Source organism: Lycorma delicatula, chromosome 1, assembly GCF_047948215.1.
Source record: "Lycorma delicatula isolate Av1 chromosome 1, ASM4794821v1, whole genome shotgun sequence".
Lineage (NCBI taxonomy): Eukaryota > Metazoa > Arthropoda > Insecta > Hemiptera > Fulgoridae > Lycorma > Lycorma delicatula.
Genome location: NC_134455.1, coordinates 388,234,312 through 388,261,589, shown reverse-complemented (window position 1 = coordinate 388,261,589; position 27,278 = coordinate 388,234,312). Strand labels below are relative to the sequence as shown.

At 31.8% G+C, this 27,278-nt stretch overlaps 1 protein-coding gene across 4 annotated transcripts in view; it reads left to right on the top strand.

The window, feature by feature from the left end:
* Positions 1-27,278, top strand: part of LOC142317341 (uncharacterized) — a 74,255-nt gene that overhangs the window by 20,011 nt on the left and 26,966 nt on the right. For 2 of the 4 annotated variants that reach the window (XM_075353821.1, XM_075353822.1), the window contains exons 2-3: positions 726-823; positions 4,609-4,840. In XM_075353821.1, coding sequence (XP_075209936.1) covers positions 761-823; positions 4,609-4,840 — 295 coding nt within the window. In that variant the 5' untranslated portion in view covers positions 726-760. Of the gene's footprint in view, positions 1-725; positions 824-4,608; positions 4,841-21,673; positions 21,870-27,278 lie in introns of those variants that run through there. The other 2 variants (XM_075353820.1, XM_075353823.1) reach the window with 2 other exon arrangements.

Here is a 27,278-nt window from a genome sequence, read left to right as displayed (position 1 = left end):
ACATGTTTAAATACAAAAACTTAAAACTATCATTTAACAGTACTTAATTTTTTTATGTTTAAACAAAACAAGTATTAGTTATGATTGCTTGGGTTTTACCATAGATAAAAAAAAAAAATTTATTTTTTTTCTTGCAATGGTGATGAATTTACAAAATTTCATTTTTTTTCCGTCTATTTCTTTAATTTATGTGGAAAATTTAATCTAGGGTGGCATCTGTTTGATGTGGGTTTCAGGCTACATTACCCACCGGGTTGGCCTAGTGGTAAACGCGTCTTTCCAAATCAGCTGATTTGGAAGTCAAGACTTCCAGTGTTCAAGTCCTAGTAAAGTCAGTTATTTTTACACGGATATGAATACTAGATCATGGATAATGATGTTCTTTGGTGGTTGGATTTCAATTAACCACACATCTCAGGAATGGTCGAACTGAGACTGTACAAGACTACACTTCATTTACACTCATACATATCATACTCATTCATCCTTTGAAGTATTATCTAAATGGTAATTACCAGATGCTAAACAGGAAAAAGAAAGGGTTTCAGGCTACATAATTCAACATGATGTTCATTCTTAAAAAAGTAAATGTTTGTACTGATCCTGATATCTAATCTGTTGAATTATATATATTCTAATGTATTTTATTAATTTTAGTTTTAAAAATATAAAATTATTTGTATTGACAGTATTACAGTATATGTAATATTTTATGTTAAATTTAGGAAAAAGACCTGAATCACATCATGGTCCAGCCAGTATGCAGCATGGTGGTACTTCACAGTTTGATTTTCCATCGTTATCACAGTCATCATCTTCTGAAGTAATTATATTACAATTTAAAACTGAACTAAGCAAATAAATAATTTTTAATATTTTTACAACTCTAATTACTCTTTTGTTGAATACATATATGCCAAACTCAGTTTTGTGTGCAATTTAAAGTGGATAATAAAATATGAGACTTGATTTTTTTCTTTTTGATGTAACGACTGTGCAGCCTAATATGATGCCATCTTTAATTTTGCTCTTTCTGCTTCCTCTTTTTGTGTCAGATTTTGTTACAACACTTCAGTAACTTATAGTAAGCTTCAGCAGGCTTTTGAGAATGAAGTTATGTCGAAGTACAAGTTTTATTGTTGGTGTAAGGTGTTTTCTGAAGGCAGAACCGATGTTTAAATCGGTTCCACCATAATCCTTAATTGTTCCATCATAATGGAAGACACCTAATGTCATTGACAGACAATGACATAACCAAGGTCTGTGAACCAGTATGATAGAGTAGATCGGAAAATGAAGATGATTTTCTGAGATCTGAACTTGATGAATCTGGAATTTTTTTTCCTGGTACTAACAGAAGAACCGGGAATGAGAAAAATTGTTCCCAAAAATCTGTGCAGTCACAACGCAGAGAAATAACGGTGCAGGTCTGTTAAATGAATGGGATTGAATACAGAATTGCTGATAATGAGAGTTGTTTTTTCCAGTTTATGATCCAGAAATTTTACAGCTTGCAGGTGGTTTTCACAGAGATCATAGAGACCAAAGAAAGCATGCATATTTAGTCAGATGTGAAATGCTTGTGTGCTTCTTCAGTTTCAAATGCATTGTTCATAAAGAATGGGGTACCTTCTGCAGAGATCAATAAGAAAATGAATCCATTGTGTTCATCTAAACATTGATGACAATTACAAACTTTATCACAGTATTGCATTATCTGTATGGAAGTTATTTTATGTCCAAAGATATTTCACAGCTGCCACAGCCTCTGTGTTTTCCTGTCTGTTCAATGTGATTTACTTAAAAACCAAATCGGCTTTGATAAAATACAATTTTGTTTCTAAAACAGTCTCAAGTGTTGGCTATACAAATATCAACCATAAATTTGTGCATTTTTTTTAAATTTGAGCTGGTTCAGTTCATCTGAACGAGTTCCACCTTGATATAAAGTTTCATAATTCAGTTTTTATTTCTTAGCTTTTATGAAATTTTTCATGATTTTTATATCTGCACAGCTAATAAAGATTACAAAGAAGAAAGGTGCATCGCATGTAAAAGTTATCAAATAGTTGTGTATTATTAATGATTATATACTTTTAAAAGAAATCATAAATTGCATAAAATTTTTATATTCTTATTGCAAATTATTAAGTTGACACTGTCAAGGTGCCGCTATAGAAGTACTTGTGTGGGAGGGACTTCATATCTATTTATAAGTTACTTGAATGTATAAAACAAAACATAGAAAAACAAAAAAGTAGTCAAATTGATATATGCTATGCTATGCTATGTCATTAAAAAAATGATTGTTGTACCGTAATTTTTTTTATGTCCTTTTTGCCTGAAAATTTACACGAAGTCTGGATACAAAGTCATATTTTCTGCTACATATTAGTTGAAGAAGTTCCTGTAGATCATTAAACTCAGTGCAGGTAATCATTGATGTTTATCTTTAGCATTTTTAACAAATGACTGGTCTGTTCAAAATATGCTTGATTTTGGATGTCACTATATTAAAGAAATGCTGAGGTAAATGCTGTACTCTGAAATAATAGTTGTAAAATTAGTATTATGTAAATACAAAATTTTTTATTATACTGTTCCAAGGTTTCTTACATTATGAGTACAATCTAGGAATGTTTCACTCTTATTAATTTTTATTGTGTATGATCATATGTGAGTATTTTAACTGTATTGCTTTTGGGTTCTACTTAAAGAAGTGTTTATGAAATCAATGATACATACTTCAGTTGCAATGTTTTATATACAGTGTCCGTAAAATAATAGTGTGATTTTAAATGGTTATAGCTTCAGAACAAAGCATTGTAGATTGATGACTGTATGCTAAATGAAAGAGAAACACTCCAAGATTATGTGTGCGAAAGCTAGTGCATGTGCATTGTGTTTGCAGTACATGAAAGAGCACGTGCACATTAGTCATCATGTTTATATACAGAGGAAGGCCCAGTGTGTGTTGTGGCTTGCTATGTGTGATTCAGTTAGGTGTAAATACAATTGTGTGTTCAATGACCTGCTTCTTCGCATGAAAATAACATTGGGAATGGGACAAATAACTCAAACTGGCAGGCTGCTGAAGCAAACTTGTCTGTGAAGATCATTGAAGGAGTGCGAACAAGTTCTTGGTAAGCCTGAAGAAATCTGTGCAGAAGTGGTTCTAGACAGTTAGGGATTCCTAAAACATCATCCAAGCAACTAAATGAAACTTTTTGGTTTTGTTGTAGACATTCTGTATAGGTTAAAGCAGGATGATGATTTTTTAAACAAGTTAATTTTCAGTGATGAAGTATTGTTTCATGTTTTTGGGTTAGTACATCAGCTTAATGTTCATTCATTGGGTACTGAACTTCCACCTGCTGTTAATTGAAAATTAGTGTGACAGTCAAAAAGTGAATGTGGTGTGCTATTGTATGAGAAGAGTTATTGCCCCCCTTTTTTTTTACTGAAAAAACAATAATGGGAAACATCTTCCTGGATATATTAGAAAGGTCCAGTGTCCCATATTATATGCCTATACATATATGCAGCGTTCCAAATTCGCAGCATTCCATTTTCTAGTTAGACGGAGCTCTTCCACATTTTGCCGCAATCGTGCAGGGTTTTCTTAATGTAACATTTCCTTAGTGGTGACAAAAAGGGTGGATCGACTGGCTCCAAGAGTCTCCAGATCTTACTCGCATGGATTTCTATTTTTGGGGTTGTTTAAAAACACGTGTATTCCATTCAAGATCAAAATGTCGATCATTTTAAAAAAATCACTGAAGCTGTTTCTTGCTGGATATCATGCTGGATATTCTCTGTCATGTATGGCAACAGACTAATATCATCTTAGATGTCTGCAGGGCAACCATGAGTGCACACATTGAAATCTACAGTTAAGAAATGTATGGTGTTTCTTTCATTTAACATATAGTTCATCTCTCTACGCTTTGTTCTAAAGCTGTAACCATTTAAAACCCCATTATTATTTTACAGACACTGCATTATTGTTGTCTTGAACATTGTTTTTGATACCAGATATGCATTTTCACACAATTTTAGGTAAAAATTGAGATGCATGAAAAATGCCAGATCCTTGCTGGAAATTAAACTCATAACCAGATGATCTGGAAGCTAGTGTGTGAACTCTGTGCATCAATTGGCCAACCAGATGCATGTTCACAGTTCTAATATTTTGCTATTTATTACATAACTTATTTTATTTTAAGATTAGGAACTAGCTCTGACTGTTGAGTAACAAATATGAAAGTACTCCAGAAAAAAGTTGGTGTTCTAATATTATACGATAAAGCGGGTATTATTGCGATTCCGTATTAAATTTAGTTTTTAATATTTAAAAATATCTTCTATGTTGAAGAATGTAATCACAGTTTTCCATTCATAATGGAACCGTCAGTTGCTACTTGGGGATATAGTTATCATTTTGTGCTAGCCGTACAGTGTGGGATATGTATTGACTGCGAATATCTTTGCTTCTAAGAATTACAAAAATGAATAAATGAATATGCTACTTGCATTATTTTTAATATAAGTGCTGTTTTTTTGGCTTTTATAATGCTTAATTTTTATTTAGTCTTTTTTCTTGTTCAGTATTTTCAAGGTCAAGGAGCAGATGCCTCTAGAGGTAAAGAGCGTGGCAGAGGTATAGGTAGGGGTAGTGCAAAAGACAGATATGCAGATACAGGAGCAGTTGGTATCCAACAACCGCTATCAGATGAACCTTCCCGAGAAGAAGCTTCATCTGGATTCCGCGGACGTGGCGGTCCAAGAAGGCAACGTGGTGCACATTCTAGTGGAATACCTCCTGATTATAGTTCACAAGGTAATTTTTGGAAAGTAGTACTCTGCCTACCAATAGTATACTGTGTATTACCGATTTTAGTATTTGTTTACATTTCAGTAGAAGTAGTGAAATATCATTTTTTTCCCAGTTTCATTCAGCTCACTCATTGTAAAAGAAATAATTTTAATATTAAATCTTTAACAAAATATGTTTTGTTGAGTCATGGCTTTAAGCAGTATCTATGAACCAATATTAAAAAAAAACAGTAATTATATTTATGGCGCAGTTATAAACTTTATTTTAATAAAAATAAAAAAGTTTTTTTAAACAATTTCTAATTTCTTTTCAATCGCTTCTTTCATCATTGCACAGGCTTCTTTAGGCCTTCAGAGAAAAGTTTTTTTTTGTTAAGCAACAAGTCGCACATGCACAAAATCTTTGTAACAACAAACCAAATTAAATTTTATTATAAAACAGTTTTAACAACTTAATTCATAATGTTTTCAATTGATTTTTGCAACTTTTGTTAGGTACTGGGCTACTGTTGTCTTCCCAGTGTCAGCTCATTACTGCTGGCATTTTATTTTATTTTTTTTGTTTTAATTTGGTAGTCATGAAGTCAAGTTTTGTAATCAAGATTGAAGACAAAGTGGATTTGAATTTTGTCTGTTGATGTATGAGGCCGATCGGTCACGAAATTAAAACCACAGTGAAAATAAAAAATCTTTTATTTGTAACAAGTACTTACATAGTTACACCATTTCTCTACATAGTTGCTACTGATTTAGACATTTGTCATAGCATGGTACCATCTTTCCAATACCCTCGTCATAGACTGGAGCTGCCTGAGTTTTCAGCCATGTTTCTATGCTGATCTGCAGCTCAGTGTCTGTGCCAAAATGTTGTCCTCCTAGCCAGCGTTTCATGTGAGCAAAGAGGTGAAAATCGGATGAAAATTTACAGAAATTGTGAACCGATGAATTACTCGAATCGCGTCATCCACTCGCTCAACGAGATCATCGGTTGACACTCGCTTCCTTCCCTGACCGCCTGCATCATGAACATCGGTACGTCCTGCTTTAAAGTTCCTGCACCATTATCTCACTTTGCCGTCACTCATTGAAGTTTCACCGTACACATTACTTATTCGTCTATGAAATTTCAGCTGCATTACACTTCTCAGCCTGAAGAAATTGAATTACCGCACACACTTCACACTTGGCTGGAGATGCTATTGTTATAGACATGTTTACGTGCTAGCTGTGTGTTCAGAACTAAACGAAGTGATGCGGCGTGATTGAAGGCCATACTAGAGCCGCTGCACAACACATGCGCAAAGGTTCATCTGATTTTTTTGCGAGTTTTTATTTCGCGACCGATCGGATCTTAAAAAAAAAATAACCCTCGTAGTTCATTGTTATTGCCAGTTTTTTGTGTTTCTTTTATTTTCTCATAGACTTTGTACCTGTGTATTTAATTCTGTTTATTTTATTTTTAATATTTACTTAACAAGCTTAAAAAATTTTTCCTGATTTATTCTTCATCAGATATGAATTAAGTGAAAGTTTCTCTGGTGGTCACAGAGTGAATTTTTTCCGCATAACTTAATAAAAAAAATTATATTTCTTCAGAAACAATTTTAAGATACCATTTAATTTTTTGGTTGACTTCATTGCTTAGTATTGTACTCTTACCGTTCAGTGATGATCCCTGATATTTAAACTATTTTCGTGTAGAAATTCAAGAACATTAGCTTAAAAACTAAGGTATGAAATGTTACATCTTTTTGCATACCAGACAAGTCTTTGCTGGTGCTTTATTAGTCTCAATATATAATTTCTCTGCATTCTTTTCTTAACGATTGGTTTCTTCTTTTTTCACCTTTGTGAAAAAATATACTATAGAATCAGCTTCATTGAAAAAAAAACTCACTTCATCGTTAGTTATAAAAATAAAAAATGGTTAAATTTTTTAATTCAATAAATGGAAGAAAGTTATTGAATTATACAAGTTTATCATCGGGAATATATATGATGAATAATCTCCAAGTAGTATATGGTAAATGATAAACTTAACCGGATTAGAACCCAGAACCTTTAATATAAAAGACAAAGGATGCTAAAATCTGTTATAGACTGGCCTTTTGTAATTCATTCCTTATTCCTAAAGAGGAATATTTTCAAATGTCATCAGTTTTTTCTTCTAAAATAGTGAATTTTAAAAATTATGAAAAAATAAGAATTATTTATATAAAATAGGCTATTTTATATAATTAACACAGCTATCTACTCGATGCAGTAATAATTCTACAGTAATTATAAGAAAAGAACTGTTTGTATAGAATAAGAAACTATTTATTTTATATTCATTGTTTAACATGGAGTCATTGATAGGCATTATGTTAGGTAAAGCGCCAGCTTCCGTGATGCAAGTGGTAGCATCTCGGCCTTTCATCCAGAGGTCCTGGGTTTTAATCCTGGTCAGGCATGGCATTTTCACACAATACAAATCATTCATCTCATCCTCCGAAGCAATACTTTATGAAAGTCTCTGAGGTTGAAGTGCTGGGAATAAAATAATAAAAAAAAAGATTTTGTTATGCATTAGCATAATGTATCTTTATATCTTGAAGGTTTACATGATTTATTACATACTAATATTTATAACATACTTATGCTATTAATGTAAGTATAATATAATTTTCATTTGTGTTGTGAATTTATTTTTATTCTAACTTTGTATACAATTTTATTACATACTGTAATATTAACTTTGTTAGATAAATAAGGAAAAATGTGTTATTTTGGGAATATGTGGTTTACTGTGTTTTATTTATTATTTTATTCTTTTGTACAACCAAGTCTTAATTTATTAAAGCTGTAATTTTATGATAGTACGGAATGAGGATAATCATCGAGATGTTTTTCCTGATAAGTTAATGATCTTTTACTACTTTCTACAGCCATATTTTCTTAATCCAATGGCTCCCTTTTTTGTAATCCATCTGTTTTTTTTTATTTATTTTAATTAAAATGCATTGAAAATTTTATTTTATTAACAGTATCAATATAAAACAATAAATTTTCAATGTACTTTTAATTTGCAATTTATTTATTTATTTTTATGATTTTCAGTTTAATTTAAAAATAAGTTTTATTTATCATCATTATTTCAACCTCCATCTGTGTTAATTTTATATTTAAAATTTTCAGTCCCAATAATGAGTAAAATTAACTGATTTTGAACTATGTTACTTTGATGATATTCTCTTGTTTTAAACTTCAACAGAGTGAGTTAGACACACTAGTTACGTGATTAGTGTTATACTTCTGAGTGATTGCATGCTTTTAACATTTCTTTTTTGTTGTACACAAAAAAATAGCAACTCTTCAAAATAAGACTGCAGTTCTTCCAACATATTTTACCTAAAATTATCATCCTTAACTTAGGTTATATGCTCATGTAGTGTGTTATGGAACAGCTGTTTGGAGAGTAAAATAAGTAATGCATATACTGTCATTATGAAACTTGGCTTAATTCAGTTGAGGAAAAATTGAAGTGTTGCGCTTGGGCTACAAGCTATCTCAAGCAATGAACCTTTTCAAACTATAAGTATGGTATCTAACAACTATCATATGTGTTGAGTGATCCCTGTTATCATGTTTGTGGCTATTCAGAGATTATTCTGTTATTTTCACCCGACAAGGTGGTTTGGCTATGTTATAAAAATGCTATAAAACTTTTTTAAGTGATGGTTGGTCTTTTAGAATTGAAATGCGTTTAGCCATCAAGATACCAAATCAGTTATGTTGTGATATTATAGGATACTTGCTAGGAGATCAATGTCAGACAGATTCAAACCAAGTAAACCTTTTTTAAGCAATCTGTATCTTGTATAAAAAATGGTGCTGACAAGTGCCGGGCTTCTGTCTTGATATAAATACATTAAAACCATTTAAAAGAAATGAAGTACACTATTAAAAGCCTGGAGTTTTATTATGAAAAGTTACCGCATTGTTGGACTACTGCCAGTCCGTATATCTTATCGAAGCCTGTGTGTCGTACATGGAATGTTTTTAAAGTAAGGTCTGTCTCTATTATATAAGCATAAAAGCGACATAACTGCCTTCAACTTCAACATATGTTTCATAATATTTCGTTAGCTTTTTCATTCCTTCTTCAATAAATTCTGCCGCCAGTGACTAAAATCACGCATAATGTTTTTCAAACAATTATCATTGTCAAACCTTTATGATGCAAGCCGGGTGAAGAATTTTAGATTTTAAGGTGAAGAAAATAATTGCTTTGAGGTATGTAAAGTGGATGATTAAAGATTTTGCAGTGAAATATTTTTTTTTTCGTGTGGGTCTGTTACCATCTTCAACACCCATCCGGCACATAGTTTTTTATAGCTTAATTTTTCAGTCAAAACTTTATAAATCAAAGATTGTGAAAACATCAAAGGTGAAGCTCCTGTTTTCTTGAATTTTTTTCAACTTTTTCAGTCAAATCAACTACTATATCCTTCATCGTGAATTTTCATTCGCCCTTCTTGAAATAAACTGTGTCATTTTCTTACTTAGCATCGCTCATAATGTTCAGTCCGTAACTTCACAAATTTGTTGGTGAATTTCAGCCGCAGAATTGTTTTTTATCATTACAAAATCTGGTTGCTTCTTAAACTTCACACTTGGTGACATCACAACTTGTAGCTCTCATTAAAATTGTGTGAATAGAAACATTTAGCGACCAACAAAATGACTAATAAATTATTGTTACCAATAACAACAATTTGATTGTTAGAAATAACTGAGGTGCACAGGGAGCAAATTCAAAACAGTTTTTACTTTAAAACAAGCATCATGTATTGATTTTTTAAGTTTTTGGATTAGTTATATTTTATCTTATTTATTATTTATAGTTTGATTGTAGTTAGATATTGACATGTTTTGAAAGATTTTCAGTTAAATCACTTTGTGTGATTTATTATCAGTATTTATACAATAAAATATTGCATGCTTTTCACAGCTGAAAAACATTTCATATTTATAAGTGTTTCATTTATTTATAATTCTTTCATTTCAGAATAGTATCTAATGTTTTTAGTGTAGTAATTCCAGGAGGAAGTCTTCAATATATGTTAAAAATTATTTTATTATTTTGATTAACTATTACGTGGTTGAACTGAACAAAGATGCCAAAATGAAAAACTGGAGACGTATAATAATTTTTTTTGGATATTTGGAATTACTTCAACAGTACACATAATCTTCAGTCTTTCGTTCAGAATTTATCTTTTAATTTTAACCAGGCTTGACAAAATTAAAGTTGTACTCGCTAATCCTCTTATATTTATAAAACTTGAAACCCCTGCATTCTAAACTAACTTAAATTCTGATTTGTCCCTTGTAACCATTGGTAAATAATTAGTCTGGATTTCATAGTTACCATTATATTTTGTTACAGGTAGATTTTATTTCTGAAATAAACTAATAATATGTAAAAAAATACTACCTTTTAAATGGGTCAACAAATTAAGCATAAATTACCTTATTCTCATGGATTTTTCTAAATAATCAAGAAGAATCTATGGCTCTTGCTAACTAATGGAATCCTTTATAAAAAAAAGCTGACAGCACAGTTGTAGGACTTTCTCACTATGCATTTTTTTTCTGAGCATGGCTCACACATAACTTAATTTAAAATATTATTTTATTTAAGTATAATATTTTTGTTTATTTAATTCAATGATTCTAACTAAGTGTGCGTGCAAACCATATTTTATTCGCGCAGGTGCAGGTGTGGCAGTACTAGCGGCCACTTTAAATACTTTTTTACACTGAATTTAATCGTTAATTCTACCGCTCATCTGTGATGTTACAGCATAAAATACTACTACACTAGCACTCCTTGTGGTGATAGGGGATAGTAATGACACTAACCCACTTAGCCACTAGTTTATTTAGAGCATTTTTTGGGGTGGAGGTGCGATTTTGCAACATTCTTTTGGAAATATATTTTTTAATTGTTAACAAACGTGCCTAAGAAAAATAAGACCTTAATTACGTAAAATCTCTGACATACTGAGGATGATCTTGCTCTATAGCTTCACCCCCTTGATCTTTTAAGTTGAAAATTTAATAGCATCAATGCCCCTGTATAGAAGTAGTCTGCTGAAGTTTGGTCAAAATCGTTTGAGTAGTTCTGGAGATATAGGGTGATTTAGGGCGTGACACCAAACGCATGTGCGTGCATACACACACACACTCACGCGCGCGCGCGCACACACACACACACACGCACACGCACACGTGTATGAACATACATTCTAACACTAACATTAGGAAAATTTCCATCCAGTTTTTTGGATTCCTTTGGTGTCAAAATGTAAAGATCCAGTGAAAACCACATATGCCCAAATTGGACCGATTACCATACTTTCCTTCCTATAGCTCTGCTGTAGCACTAGGCAGAAAGGTAAAAATATACTTTTGGGATTTCCTGCAAAGCATTCTCAAAAAAGGTGTAATTCTAAAAAGATTAACTACTAAATAAAAGGATTTCATACACAGTCTGATAATATGTCTCTGGACTGAGGCTATAGAAATGGAACTAGTGGAAAGCATTGTAATTTGTTGACAGAAGATTGTGATCAGACAAGATCATTCAGTTTGGATTATTGGTTCATGTTATACATCTATTTTTGTGAAGGTATTTTTGAGCCTATTGCTGGGTTTTTGTTATACTTAACTGGCATTAGTTATTTATTGTTGCAAGGGTGGGGTGAAAAGTTCTAGGTCTCACACAGAGATGGTGTTAGTATGCATAATTTCTCGATGGTGTTGCATGATTCCATTCTTCATTAGTTTAATATGAGTTTCAAGTCACTGCATCGCTAACGTAGTACTTACAGTTCGTCAAGAGTGGAGAATTAGGGCATGTTTTTGGAAAATGGAAAAACAAAATTCATGCAGCGAGTGATAAAAGTGCAAACGAAATAAAGAAGAGCTTGACTAGACATTGGGAGATTCTTCTCCATCAAATACAGCAGTTTAATTAAACGCTCCATCACAGATTTAAAATGGGTCAAACCTGCACTAGCTATGAACCATGCAGTGGATGTTCTGAAGTAGTGACCTTCTGAAGTAGTGACTGCAACAGAATTGATAGAAAAATTATGCAATATTTTTTTGGCAGTGAATGAGGTTGCAGAGTCTGTAGACATGTCAACAGAATGCAAGCTCAGCATTTTACACACAACATTTGGGCATGAACAACTTGTATGCTATAGATGGGTGCTGCATATGCCCACACCAGACAAAAAACATCTCAAGTGTGTCAAGCTCTTTTGGTGCAACCCAAAGAAATTTTTAGATCGATTTTTGACTCTTGATGAGACTTGGGTTCATCACTACACTTCTAAGAGAACAGCGGTCAAAACAATAAGTTGATAAAGGTCAACCTGCTTCAATAAAAAGCAAAAACACTTTTTGTGCAAAATAAGTTACGGCAACTGTTTTTTGGAATGCATGTGGTTTAATTTTCATTGATTATTTAAAAAAGGATAAAACAATAAATGATGAATATTATGTGATCCTATTGCAGTATTTCACAATGAAATTAAGGAAAAACAACCTCATTCAGCAAAGAAAGTGCTTTTCCATTAAAACAGTGCTCCAGCTCGCATTTCAATCATTGCAATGACAAAGATCAATGAATTATGTTTTAAATTGTTCTAATATCCTCCATATTCACCTGATCTGGCTGCCAGATACTATTGCTTCTTTTCTAACCTAAAAAATGCTCTGGAGGGAAGAGATATTTGATCAGTAATGAAGTTATTGTCGCCTTAGACAGTTATTTTAAGCTGGTGTAAGTGCTCTTGTGGAACGCTGAACTAAGTGTGTAGAACTTAATGGTGACTATGTTGAAAAATAGATCAAAATGTACCCAGAAAATTGTCTTATCCAGGCTCAGAACCTTTCACCCTACCCGTGTGTGTAGTGGGAAAATAATTATCCAAATTTAAAAAAAATTGATATTGTTAAACTTTGGTTCCCCCACCCACAGTATTGCCCCAAAGTATTTCTTTCGGGCCATTTGCACTATTGCATGCATGTACCAAATGTGCTTAAAATAAAGTAAAATCATGTTTTCAAAATTATGAAAAAATCCCAAAAAGACTATCCCACTCCTTGGAGATATTGACCCCAAATTTTTACCAACAAATTAACCCATATATACAAGTTTGTGCCAATTTCATTAAAACTGGTTTATCTAGTCATTGTTATTAAGCTTCAAACATGCCAACACATACATATGTATGTACAAACAAAATCCCTATTTAATTTTGTTTATTGGGATCCCTCTTTCTTTTTCCTGTTTTCCAGCCTCCGGTAACTACCGTTTAGATAATACTTCAGAGGATGAATGAGGATGATATGTATGAGTGTGAATGAAGTGTAGTGTTCTACATTCTCAGTTCGACCATACCTGAGATGTGTGGTTAATTGAAACCCAACCACCAAAGAACACCGGTATCCACGATCTAGTATTCAAGTGCGTGTAAAAATATTGGGATCCCTAGATCATAAAAACTACACACCATTTTTTGACTGATTACCATACTTTCTTTCTTGCAACATAGCTCTAGAGCTGTCATGCCAGAAAAGTAAAATAGAACAATGGGCAAACATAAAATTTTATTTTTTTTGCTTGGGAAAAGTACTACAGGAACATTTGAGTTATAAAACGAAGCATATGGTGATGAAGCTATGGCTTGTTTGTTTGTGTTCGAATGGATTGCTTGTTACGTGGCGGTTAGACATTATTAGAAAACTGTAAGAGAGGGGAAGCCAAGTAACTAACTGCAATTATGAAAGCATTGAATACGTGCGTGAATTGCTGCTGTTATTCCAAGACATCCTGATACATCATTTATAGAACTGAATTCATCCATGCGACCACATTTTCTTAAAACCAGAGATTGATTTCTGTTTCACAATAATGTAGTGCAGCTCACGTGGCCAACATTGTTTGGCAGTTTTGTTAGTCAAGATTGGTTGAAGTCATGATGTCCATGAAGGGGAAGCGGTACAAGTTGATAGAAGACAGTGTTACAGGTTTCAAAGTTTTGGAATTGCCCTTTAGAAGTGCTTTCAAACAGACTTCTCTAGGGCTGTAGGTGATATTTATATCTGATCTAAATGTTGAACTGCTTTAAACTCTTGTTGAAGGGAGACTACGTAGAAGCTTTAAAGCGAATGAATTTTTTCCAATGGTTTTTTTTGTTGTTTTTATAGCTTTAGTCCTGGAATTTTGTATAGTCAGACTATATTTTTTTAATAATCTAATAGCTACAAAAATTTAACAAAAGCATCATATAAAGGACAAAATGTCATTCTCTGATAATAGTTAGTACTTACCGTTCGGATAGATTACACAAAATACATATTAATTTGCAAAATGTTTCCTTGATGATAAATAAAGAAGGAAACTTTGAAATTAAGTATTTACCTACGAGTTCATAATTAAGTTATATTATGTTTTAAGTCTACAACTTAAGCATTGTCATTTAACATATTTGATTTATATATCTTTGTTTTTAAATACCACAGATCGAATAACTAAATGATTAAAAAACTAAATGAACTATAAAGATAGCTTTCTAAATTTTTGATAAGTAATAACCTGGCTGACATTCTCGCCCAGAATAATATAGTATCTAATTTGTTTTAAAAAAAACTATATAATGTGATCTCAAAACTTCAGTGCTGCTGTAGAAATTAAGTAGATAGCAAAATGTTTATTTTAAAAAGGGCAGACCCAATGTATGAGAGATCTCTGAAAGAATTTGTTAGCAATTTGTTACACAGCTGCCATAAGCACATTAAAAAAGAAAAATCATTTTAAAAAAAAAATTTGGTAGTTATTGCGCCTCAACTTTTTCTGCGATTACTTTTGTTCTAATGAGCACTTAACCTCCTATTATTTCCATAGTGTTTTATGTATTTTCTTAATATTATTTACTTCCATAATATTTTGTAATTTTAATTTCCTCACATCAATTTTTTTTGGAAGAATCTGGAGTAAACCTTTTTTCCATTTGCATTTTTTATCGAGAATTAAGTTTTTACTTGAATTATTAAGTGGTTGTAAAAAGACATCATTTCTACGGTAAGTTTTTATCATATTCTGTATTTTTGTTAGTAGTTTTTCATTAATCGTATTAATTTTTTTTATAGCTTAGAATTATGACATTGTGATTATTTGTTCTGTTTTTAATGTGATATAAACTAATAACAAAATATATACTCCTGATGAATATTTTTATAATCATAGTAAGTGGACTAATTTTTTAAAAGTAAATGTAAAAGGCATTCTTTACTTAATAAAAGGCAGTAGGTTATTGTTTTATATTCGTTTATTGTTTTTGATGTTGCCCACCCTTTGTAAGATGGTCAAATGCGTGCACACACATACACACACACACAACAAAGAAAGAATAAGTAGCTTTAATAAGACGATAAAAATTGAAGCTGTGAAAGAATATTGTAGCTTGACAACGTCAGTTAACCTTGTGAATGCTGTATACAAAATGGCTTCTGGAGAGTTGAAAACCAATACTTATTATTCCACCTTAGAAAAACTTATTGGTTCATATATAAACAATATGAAGGAAACAGCAGACTATATATGATTGATTATATTACATCTGTCAATGATGAGATGAATGAAAACAAATAATATAAAAATATCAGAAGGCTGTAAATGCAAGCAGTGACAGGGAATTTAGAGAACAAGAAATAACGACAATCTTGTAGAAAATGAATCTCAGAAAAGCATCAGGATAAGATGGTCACCAAGTACAATCCTACTGAATTTTTACAAAGTTACTTATATTTATTACAGTGTTCATAATAAATGCCTTAAAGGTGTCGTTTCCCAAAACAATGGAAAAGAGCCAGAGTTGTACCAATCATAAAGCCTGGAAAAGAGGCTGTTACAGAAGTCTCAAAATTCCGTGATGTTAATTGGTTAAGTGCAGGAGGGAAAGTAATAAAAACCTCTTATAGATAAAATAATGCATCCTCTATTATTATAAGAGATAATGAAAATCCTATGGTTTCACTCCTCAAAAAAGCATAACAGTTATTAATGTTAAGAATTCATTAAATCTGGTCTTATGGAAAGGAATAAAGTTGAAAGTTGAAAGTGATAGAAATTGGTCTTAATTCCAAATTACACGGCAATCTCTCAGGAGATGATTCTATAAGAAAAAAAGTTCACATAAACTTAGGTCAGAAAACTGTTCGTTAATGAGTTTCAGCTCACGAAACAATCAGCCCTGCTTTCTGGTTTGTGAAATTAAACTATACTAAAATTCTTGGGGTAAAAATCAATAAGTAAATTTGGTGCTTTCTGGCTTTTGATCTAAGAAATTGCATAAAAGTAGCCCCAGACCTGTATCTCACTTAGGTTTTAAGAAAATGAGTGTAAAACAAAAACAAGTTTGTTGGAATATACCTTTTTATAGGTTAGGAACAAAATAACTTTGTTAATTTACCAACAAACAAATAAAAATTTGTAGTTAATTATGCAGAGAATGTAAATTCAATTAAAATGTCCAATAAATAAATGTATTTAATCTTTCTAGAAGCTACTTTGGTAAACAAATAACTGTATTGAGTATGAATAAATTTATTTAGAAAGAACAGTAAGTAAAGGATGTCCTCAGGGATCCTGCCCTGGGCAGGGTTTTGGAATATTTACTACAATTCACTACTTTATTTAGTGAGAAATTCAAAAGTATTTACAGTTGCAGATGTTTTAATAATTCTGACATCACAATATTTGTGGCAGAAAACTTTGCAAATATAGAAATGTAAAATTGCAACCTGGGCAAAAAACAATAAAGTAAGTTTTAATAAACAAAAGTCTTTAAACAAAAATTTTAGTTTTATTAATATGTAGAAGAAACACGTCATAAGAAATAAGTGTATATGTGAACAATTGAAAACTGGCTCAAGTTATTAATCTTAAATATTTAGGAATAATAATTTATTGCAAATTATCATTTGAAGTGAATATAGAGTATGTAACAGCAATGAGCATGCAGTAATTAACATTTTATCAAAATCAACAAAACTATTTTTGGGTCTCAAAGGTGAAATGCTGAAAACAAGTTACAGTAGAAGTAGCTTATAAAGAGGTAGTTTGTAACAAGAATCCGGTTGTAACAAGCAAAAATTAAAAAAGATTGGTTGGTTTATTTTATTAGTGTAAAGTTTGTTTTAAACGAGCTGATAATGAAGTTAGAAGTCTGTTATGAATATAAAATTTGTTCTCTGAGTAATTAAAAACACAAGTGATTTTAAAATACAAGTACAGACATTAAATGTTAATTGTTAGTACTGTACGTTTATAATATTGAATGTTATAATGATGTTATTAAATTATTAGGGAGGCAATGACCTCTTCAAAGTAAGTGAAAGTGGGTAATAAGAAATAATCAAGATACAGTAGTAAGCCACATACAGTTTTGAACTGGCTATTTTTTGATTCTGGGAATTTCCACTTCTGCACTATTCTGAAGTTCATACAGGTAGTATGACAATGGGAAGTGTGAGTAATTTTGCAGTCTAATATAGAGAGTTTATTCTTAATATGGTTTGTTGCTACTTTGTTCAGTATATTCGTGTGCTTTAACTTTGGTTGAAATCTGTGTATATTCTGTGAGCTTCTTGTGATGGTTTTTGACAAACTTTTATGCACAGAAGTAATTTCTGGTGTTTTCCATGTGCAAAAAATTAAAAATTATTAAGCGATTAGAAAACAGCTGATATAATTTTGATATGTGTTATGCTTGGACTTTCCATTTTCTCTCTCTCAATGATTTGGAAGAGCCGTGATAAATTTTGATAAAGATAGCTTTTGAAAAAATCAGCCTCAGGTTAAGAAGATAAGACTGTGAGAAAATAATTTGAACAAAGCTCTTATAAGTGGTTTAATGCAAAGAGAATTAAAAAACATTCTCGTTAATAGACCCATTTTGAAAATTCAGGCAGAAAAATTTGCTGACCAGCTAGGATACAAAGAGTTTTTTTTGTAGTGGTAGTTGGTTGAATCGATATGAAATTGTTATTTGCAAAAATTAGCAGTGAAAAGACAGTGTAGATAATTCTGATATTTGCAGTGGAGTGGGTTGTAAATGGCCACTTATAAAATTGGATTATGAATGGGAAAATATATTTAATGCTGATGATGATGGGACTTATTTTATAAATTAACACCGGACTAAACATTTAAATCTAAAGGAGACAAATGTTTATGTGAATTGCATTCAAAAGTAAAGCTTTACTGTTCTGTGTTTAAATGTGACTAGAACAGAAAAAAGAAAACAATTGATCATTGGAAAATCAAGAGATCCCTGTTTTAAGAATGTCAAAAAACCTCCTTCTGGTTAAGTACTTAGTTAAGTCAATACAATTTTTGAAGCTGAAATTCAGAATTGGGATTGCAAACAGAAAAAAGATGTTTTACTACTAATTGAATTTACTGTTGCAAAGCTGCCACCGGCAATTCAAGGCCTATCCTCAGTAAACATCTGTTCGATTGAGATGTTTACTGATATTACAATTACTTGACTGCGTAGAAGGAAAATAAAGATTTTATCAAAATGTTTTAGTTGCCATCAGATTAATCAGCAGAGGATGGGTAATTGTATCTTCAGTTACAATCATAGTTGTTTCAAAAAATCCAGTCTTGCTACAGTTGTAATTTTTTGCAATTCTCCGACCGTCGATTCCAAAAAAAGTATTTTAACTGGACTAATGCGGATGATTATGTCTATGCTGACAATAATGTGTTAATTACTGAAAGTCCAGCAGATAAAGAAAAAAATATTGAAGTGAAACAAGGCAAGTTAGCAAAACTGAAAGTGAAAATAAAGATGACTCTATGACTAAGAATCCAGTTATTTCCACTGTGCAGTTCAATATAATTTAGAATTGCTTACAAAATTTTGTGAAAAAATATGTTGGTAATAAATTTATAAAAAGATTAAATATTTAAAAAAGTTGTTCTGATGATTTTGGGTATAAAAATAAAAAGTAAGCAAGCAACTAAAGACAATTTTTTTAAAGTTATATTAAAAATATATTAGCCTATATAGTATTGTGTATACTGATCATACGTTGTAAGCTGTTAAGGTTACAGTGTTTGAAAATTACCTCTCGCTAACAAGCATCCGGGTTAACGAACACATACTGCCAGGCCCTTGAATCTTGTTAACAGATTTTCACTGTTTAAAGGTATAATTTTACAATTGTTAAATTACACCCTTAAAGCAAGTAATGACTCTTATGGAACACCAGTTTGGGCGGAGGTTCTGTAAATGAGTTACATTAACAAAGTTCAAATACTAATTAACATAAAATTTCAAAGACATTTAGGATTATTTCATTCGAAGCATTATGCATCTTTACAGGTTAAACGCCAATAATAATTAAAATATAAGAGATGTCTAACGTATATAAAAAAAAATTAAAAAGAAAAGGATGCAGGAGCCATATAAAGTTGATTTGGAAACAAGGCTAGACCAGCAGACATAATTTTAAATAAAGAAGTAGATGAGAGTGAAAAGTGCTCAGTAGAAGTATACACAGGCAGTAGTAAAACTGCAAGTGGTGTTGGTAAAAGACAGAGATGTTTTGAGGCGTATTGGACGGGAGGCCAAGGTTCACATTGGACTGTAGCAAGCAAGCAAGCAGGTAATGACTCGTGAACAATATGAATTCTGTACAGATGCATCTTTAAACACTTATGTAATGCTGTGCGAGCACTACCAATGGAGAGATCTGACTGGTTAGATAGGTGTACATAATTCTTGGGACTAATATGCAGCTTGCACATTGATCAACTTTTCTGGTGTTAGCATTTTCAGTCAACCACTTTTGGCTGCTTCTGGCATATTCCCTGTCTCTTGGATCTTGTACAGCTGCTTGATGGAGGACTTGTTTGGTGCATCCGCACTGTACTTTTCTGTGAAGGCATTTTGAATCTGCGTATAACTGGCACATGTTAATATATATTGGGAGACAATGAATATTCTTTGCTGTACCATGTAAACCCATTTTTCTTCAATTTAACCTGCAATGAAAGAAGGGAAAATTCTTCCATAAGTTTGTGTCACTTTTTGAACACTGTAGAATAGTATTGCTAGTGAATGTTAACATAATTTTTATTATAAATTAAAAAAATTAGTAGCATCATTTTTTTTTATTAAGCTAATTTTGTTATATGCATGTAGATTATTTTGGCAAGTTCTGCATTTTCAAATTGATCCTTTTTGTGTTCATATGCATATTCAAGTATTTAACACTTGATATTTTGAGAATTTAAAACAAATTAACCTGATTATTGAGCAAGTAAAATATATATTTAATACTAAATATTATTAAAATAAGTGTATATAATGTATACAAATGTCTGTTTTAAATTTGTGTGTAAAAATTATATTTTAAATTATGGGATAGGAAACATTTAAGAATTGCATTGTAGTAAGAATTACAGTATATAAAGCATATTTAAACTAGTATAGTTTCAAAAAAAAAGAAAAAAATGTATTGTAATGAAACGTGTGGATAAATAAAATTTATACATTACAATTTTTTCCAAAATTTGTATTTTTGACAGTTATTTGAAGGTTAAAGGAATCTGTTTACTTACTGTCAAACTAAGGCATGCACTACCACATCTTTGTTCAGAATTCAGAAATGTTATACGCTATAAAACTATAAAAAGAATATAGATTTATAAAAAATTTTTTAAATATAGACAAACTAACAATGAAATCAACGCAAAATACAAAATAAAGAAACGTAAAAAATAAGCAAAACAGGCACACAAACTATCTGTTATCATCATCCATACAAATATAAACAGATTACTGCATTAGCAAACTGATTCTGATATCTATTAAGAAAATTTAACAAATAATTTCACAAACATTTTAAGAAACTGACAGAACGTAGTCCCAAGTTTACAGCAGTGTAAATATCAACCTTTAACAGAAATGAGGATATGACTACTTCACAACTAGTAATATAAAGAACAGTATCACTCAAGACAAGAATTTTATTTAAAATTCTGAGAATGAAATATTACATCTTTGTTCAGAATTAAGAAATTAAAAAAAAGGCCAGCAAGCGGTTAGTAGTAATTTTCCTTTATAGCATCATTGGAGAATCGTTTTCTGATACGTAAATTTTGAATAATTTAACTTTTCATTCACAGTCTATTTTTGTTTTCATCTGAAGGTTAAAAAATGAAGGTCGTAGAATATGATGTTATATCGACCAGTACATCTGTGCAGCAAGATTGTGTTTTGCCGATCGATTTTGTAAAGGATTTAAATGATTACTACCAATAACATTGATGATGCTACTTTAATAGCTTTCTGTTTGTAGTACTGAACTTAAAAACATTAAAGAAACTTATCACTTTGTTAGCTATTGGCTTCTAAGGCCCCTGATTTGACAGCACATGGGTACTGCTGTCATTCCTCTTTGTAATAGATGATTAAAATGTGCATATTTAGTATTCAGGACCTGTAGATTGGCATCGCTATTTAGAGAAAATATGTTTAGAAAGCTGCAGAAGTGTTTGTGCTAAGTATAAAAATTAACTTTCTGATGTTATTGTGAAGGAAGTAAACGTAATTGTTTAATTCTTAACTTGTATATATTTTAGTAACTAAAATTAGTTATAACAATAAATATTTTTAAGATTTCTTTTTTTGTTTCAATAAAAACCTTTCTTAATCTTTTATTTTATTTGTTTAAATATTTTAACTTTTTTTTTTGATATTAGTTCAAATTGAACAGCAATCCCGATCACAAGTAGTAAATATAATCTGTAGTTTCACCTTCTTCTTCACAAAGTAGTATCTCTGAACATGCTAAGAGTACACCATCTGATAAGCAAACACCTCCCCCACAGGCTAGTGGATTTAGTATGCCGTCGCAGAGAGTTAGTTCTCAACAGAAGCCACTGGGAAAAGATATTAGTAAGTTGTTTTGGTATCTATATATGTTGTTTTGTTATCAGAAGTTAATGAATATGGAAATCACAGTTTTTGTCTGTCATTGAATTGCTTATTAAAAACAGTTTTGTAATTTTACTTGAGCACTTTATTGCTTCAATTTTCGTACTAAATTTTTGTTTTTTCACTAAGCAATGAAATGAAGCTTAATCATAGTATTAAATAGTAATCATAATATTGAATATGATTTAAAACATTTAATATGTTTTTTAAATGCATGTGCACGTACACAAACAATCAATCACTCACTCACTCTTTCTTCATACACACACACACACACACACACTCACTCACTCACTCACTCCACTATCTCACTCACTCACATTCGTTTATTTTGTGCGTTTTGTAATTGCTAAAAACAACTTACTAACACCAAAATAACGAGCGTAATATAAATTTGCTAAATTATATATTAGTAACTGTTTGATGTGTAGGCTTCCGGGTCTGGGTTATGGTTAAATCACAAGGTATTTTTCACAAATATGTAAACAGTTTTTGAAAATAATACTGTACATTCAATTTTTATGTATCTGTATGATAACAATCATACTTACCAAGAAAATCCTGAAGATTCTTGTGGTCTATTTAACTTGATGCATACCAATTTTAAAATTTAAAATAAAATGTAAGCTTGAATTTTTTAATGTTTTACAAAAAAATTTTAGCACAGATTTAGAAAACTCCCCCAATTTAAATTTGAGGAAAACACATTTATAAAATACACTATTTGTGAATAAAATAAAAAAATGGATCTCTTATATGCATTATTTACAGATCTACGCAGTTCAACTGTTCAACATTTATGTTTAGGAAAATACTCTGCGTGGAGCCCCTTGTTATATATGTAGTGCATTACAACTATGTCTGAGGTATTCCTTTTTCCTTTAGCAGTACATACACAGCATCTTCATTACTTTCTTGTAGGAAGTTTTTTAAACCTGGAGAGTCTTGTGGTTGATCTGGAATATTTTTCAACTGGAACCATTTCTTTGATATCTCTTTGACAATGTCTACAATGTACGCAAACCTGGATTTAATTTTTTGTCCCTCTGCAGATTTATTATGTTTCTTATATAAAATATCCTCCTCTATGAATCATGAGACCTTGCCGTTGGTGAGGGGGCTTGAGTGCTCAGGGATACAGAGTAGCTGGACCGAAGGTGCAACCATATCGGAGAGGTATCTGTTTGAGAGCCAGACTAAGGAATGATTCCTGAAAGAGGGCAGCAGCTCTTTCAGTAGTTGTTAGGGGCGTGAGTCAGGACGACTTAAACGGCCGTATCAACATCACTCAGTCTTCTGAGTACTGCGCAGCTGAAAGCAATGGAAAACTACAGCTGCTTTTTTTTTCCAAGAAAATGTGGCTCTGCATTTTCACATAACAATAATGGAGGCGCCTTCCTTGGTAAAATATTCCGGAGGTAAAATAGTCCCCCGTTCGGATCTCCGGGTGGGGACTACTAAGGAAGGGGTCACCAGAAAATTAAAAAATAACATTCTACGAGTCGGAGCGTGGAATGTTAGAAGCTTAAAAAAGGTTGGTAGGCTAGAAAATTTAAAAAGGGAAATGGATAGGGTGAATGTGGATATAGTAGGAATTAGTGAGGTTCGGTGGGAAGAGGAAGGCGACTTTTGGTCAGGTGATTTTAGAGTAATTAACTCAGCGTCAAATAATGGGCAGGCAGGAGTAGGTTTCGTGATGAACAAGAAGATAGGGAGGAGAGTGGAGTATTTCAAAACGCATAGCGATAGAATCATTGTAATAAGGATAAAATCAAAACCTAAACCGACAACGATTGTTAACGTTTATATGCCTACAAGCGCCCATGATGATCATGAGGTAGAATGTGTATACGAAGAGATTGATGAAGCAATTAAACACGTAAAAGGAGATGAAAATTTAATAATAGTTGGAGATTGGAATGCAAGCATTGGAAAAGGCAAGGAAGGAAATATAGTGGGTGAATACGGGCTGGGAAAAAGGAATGAAAGAGGGGACCGACTTATAGAGTTTTGCACGAAGTATAATTTAGTAATTGCCAACACCCAATTTAAAAATCATAATAGAAGAATATACACTTGGAAAAAGCCAGGCGATACTGCAAGGTATCAGATAGATTATATCATGGTTAAGCAAAGATTTAGAAATCAACTCGTTGACTGCAAAACTTACCCTGGAGCAGACATTGATAGCGACCATAATTTGGTGATAATGAAATGTAGATTGGGGTTTAAAAACCTGAAGAAAAGGTGTCAGATGAATCGGTGGAATTTAGAGAAGCTTGAGGAAGAGGAGGTAAAGAAGATTTTTGAGGAGGACATCGCAAGAGGTCTGAGTAAAAAAGATAAGGTAGAAAATGTAGAAGAAGAATGGGAGAATGTTAAAAAGGAAATTCTTAAATCAGCAGAAGCAAACTTAGGCGGAATAAAGAGAACTGGTAGAAAACCTTGGGTTTCAGACGATATATTGCAGCTGATGGATGAACGTAGAAAATATAAGAATGCTAGTGATGAAGAAAGTAAAAGGAACTATCGGCAATTAAGAAATGCTATAAACAGGAAGTGCAAACTGGCGAAAGAAGAGTGGATTAAAGAAAAGTGTTCAGAAGTGGAAAGAGAAATGAACATTGGTAAAATAGACGGAGCATACAGGAAAGTTAAGGAAAATTTTGGGGTACATAAATTAAAATCTAATAATGTGTTAAACAAAGATGGTACACCAATATATAATACGAAAGGTAAAGTCGATAGATGGGTGGAATATATTGAAGAGTTATACGGAGGAAATGAATTAGAAAATGGTGTTATAGAGGAAGAAGAGGAAGTTGAGGAGGATGAAATGGGAGAAACAATACTGAGATCTGAATTTAAGAGAGCATTAAAAGATTTAAATGGCAGAAAGGCTCCTGGAATAGACGGAATACCTGTAGAATTACTGCGCAGTGCAGGTGAGGAAGCGATTGATAGATTATACAAACTGGTGTGTAATATTTATGAAAATGGGGAATTTCCATCAGACTTCAAAAAAAGTGTTATAGTTATGATACCAAAGAAAGCAGGGGCAGATAAATGTGAAGAATACAGAACAATTAGTTTAACTAGTCATGCATCAAAAATCTTAACTAGAATTTTATACAGAAGAATTGAGAGGAGAGTGGAAGAAGTGTTAGGAGAAGACCAATTTGGTTTCAGGAAAAGTATAGGGACAAGGGAAGCAATTTTAGGCCTCAGATTAATAGTAGAAGGAAGATTAAAGAAAAACAAACCAACATACTTGGCGTTTATAGACCTAGAAAAGGCTTTCGATAACGTAGACTGGAATAAAATGTTCAGCATTTTAAAAAAATTAGGGTTCAAATACAGAGATAGAAGAACAATTGCTAACATGTACAGGAACCAAACAGCAACAATAACAATTGAAGAACATAAGAAAGAAGCCGTAATAAGAAAGGGAGTCCGACAAGGTTGTTCCCTATCTCCGTTACTTTTTAATCTTTACATGGAACTAGCAGTTAATGATGTTAAAGAACAATTTAGATTCGGAGTAACAGTACAAGGTGAAAAGATAAAGATGCTACGATTTGCTGATGATATAGTAATTCTAGCCGAGAGTAAAAAGGATTTAGAAGAAACAATGAACGGCATAGATGAAGTCCTACGCAAGAACTATCGCATGAAAATAAACAAGAACAAAACAAAAGTAATGAAATGTAGTAGAAAAAACAAAGATGGACCGCTGAATGTGAAAATAGGAGGAGAAAAGATTAAGGAGGTAGAAGAATTTTGTTATTTGGGAAGTAAAATTACTAAAGATGGACGAAGCAGGAGCGATATAAAATGCCGAATAGCACAAGCTAAACGAGCCTTCAGTAAGAAATATAATTTGTTTACATCAAAAATTAATTTAAATGTCAGGAAAAGATTTTTGAAAGTGTATGTTTGGAATGTCGCTTTATATGGAAGTGAAACTTGGACAATCGGAGTATCTGAGAAGAAAAGATTAGAAGCTTTTGAAATGTGGTGCTATAGGAGAATGTTAAAAATCAGATGGGTGGATAAAGTGACAAATGAAGAGGTATTGCGGCAAATAGATGAAGAAAGAAGCATTTGGAAAAATATAGTTAAAAGAAGAGACAGACTTATAGGCCACATACTAAGGCATCCTGGAATAGTCGCTTTAATATTGGAAGGACAGGTAGAAGGGAAAAATTGTGTAGGCAGGCCACGTTTGGAGTATGTAAAACAAATTGTTGGGGATGTAGGATGTAGAGGGTATACTGAAATGAAACGACTAGCACTAGATAGGGAATCTTGGAGAGCTGCATCAAACCAGTCAAATGACTGAAGACAAAAAAAAAAAAAAAAAAAATATAAAATATAAGAATTGAGGACTGTTTTCCCATGATAAAAACAACTTCCAGCAGTGTAGGGTTCTCCTTTCGTCGAGGTAATAACATGTCAGATGTGTCAAATCTACCCATAAATTGATTATATTTGTGGACAATTTTAACTTTGTTTACCGTTTCTTCTTGCTTGTAACTAAATCTAATTCATATTTTAAATTTACTCATTTTCAGGGATTGTATCACTAGATGGTTTATATTCACTTAAACTATTGCCAAATAAATTTCCAATTTCTTGGTTGTTAAGACCAGAATGTGGTAGAGCCATATTACAAATTATGCACAAAATAAATTAAAACTAAGATTAGTGAATCTGTATTATGCAAAATTAAAAAATAACCATTTGAGTAAATTCACATAAAATGATGAATTATCAAAATAAATATTAGAATGAAACTATTATTTTCGTGTATATTCGACGACATAACCTGAAATGGTAAATTAGATGTTGAATATTGTTTAAATGTTTGTAGTCTAACCCCATATTCGATTTATCGATCGTATCAAATTAGTTATTCTTTTAGCTTTGTAAAGTATACATATACACTATCTGTTGGTGAAAATAACGACTATGTATTAGTTAGAAAGTAGTAACAGCATGTTAGTATTGTACACATTTTCATAAGCACCGTAGGTAACAATGTATCACGTTACTTTACGCTTACAAGGGTTAAGGTATTCAAATCTACCGATTCATCATCAGTTATAAAATAATCCTCAGATAATATATTACCATTGTTACAAATATGTAGTTGTCATGACCAACTAATTACAAATAATGACTTAATAAGCTACAGCTTAAGTCAAATGTGTGATAATTGATATGTTGCTAATAATTTTTGTTCAAAATTTACCTGTTATTCATAAGCAGGTTTTCGTAAATAAATAATTTTTTCAACATTTATTAAAGCTCATTGTTATTTACTTATTTCTACATTTTTTATTATATGTCAGTATATAATTAGGTGCA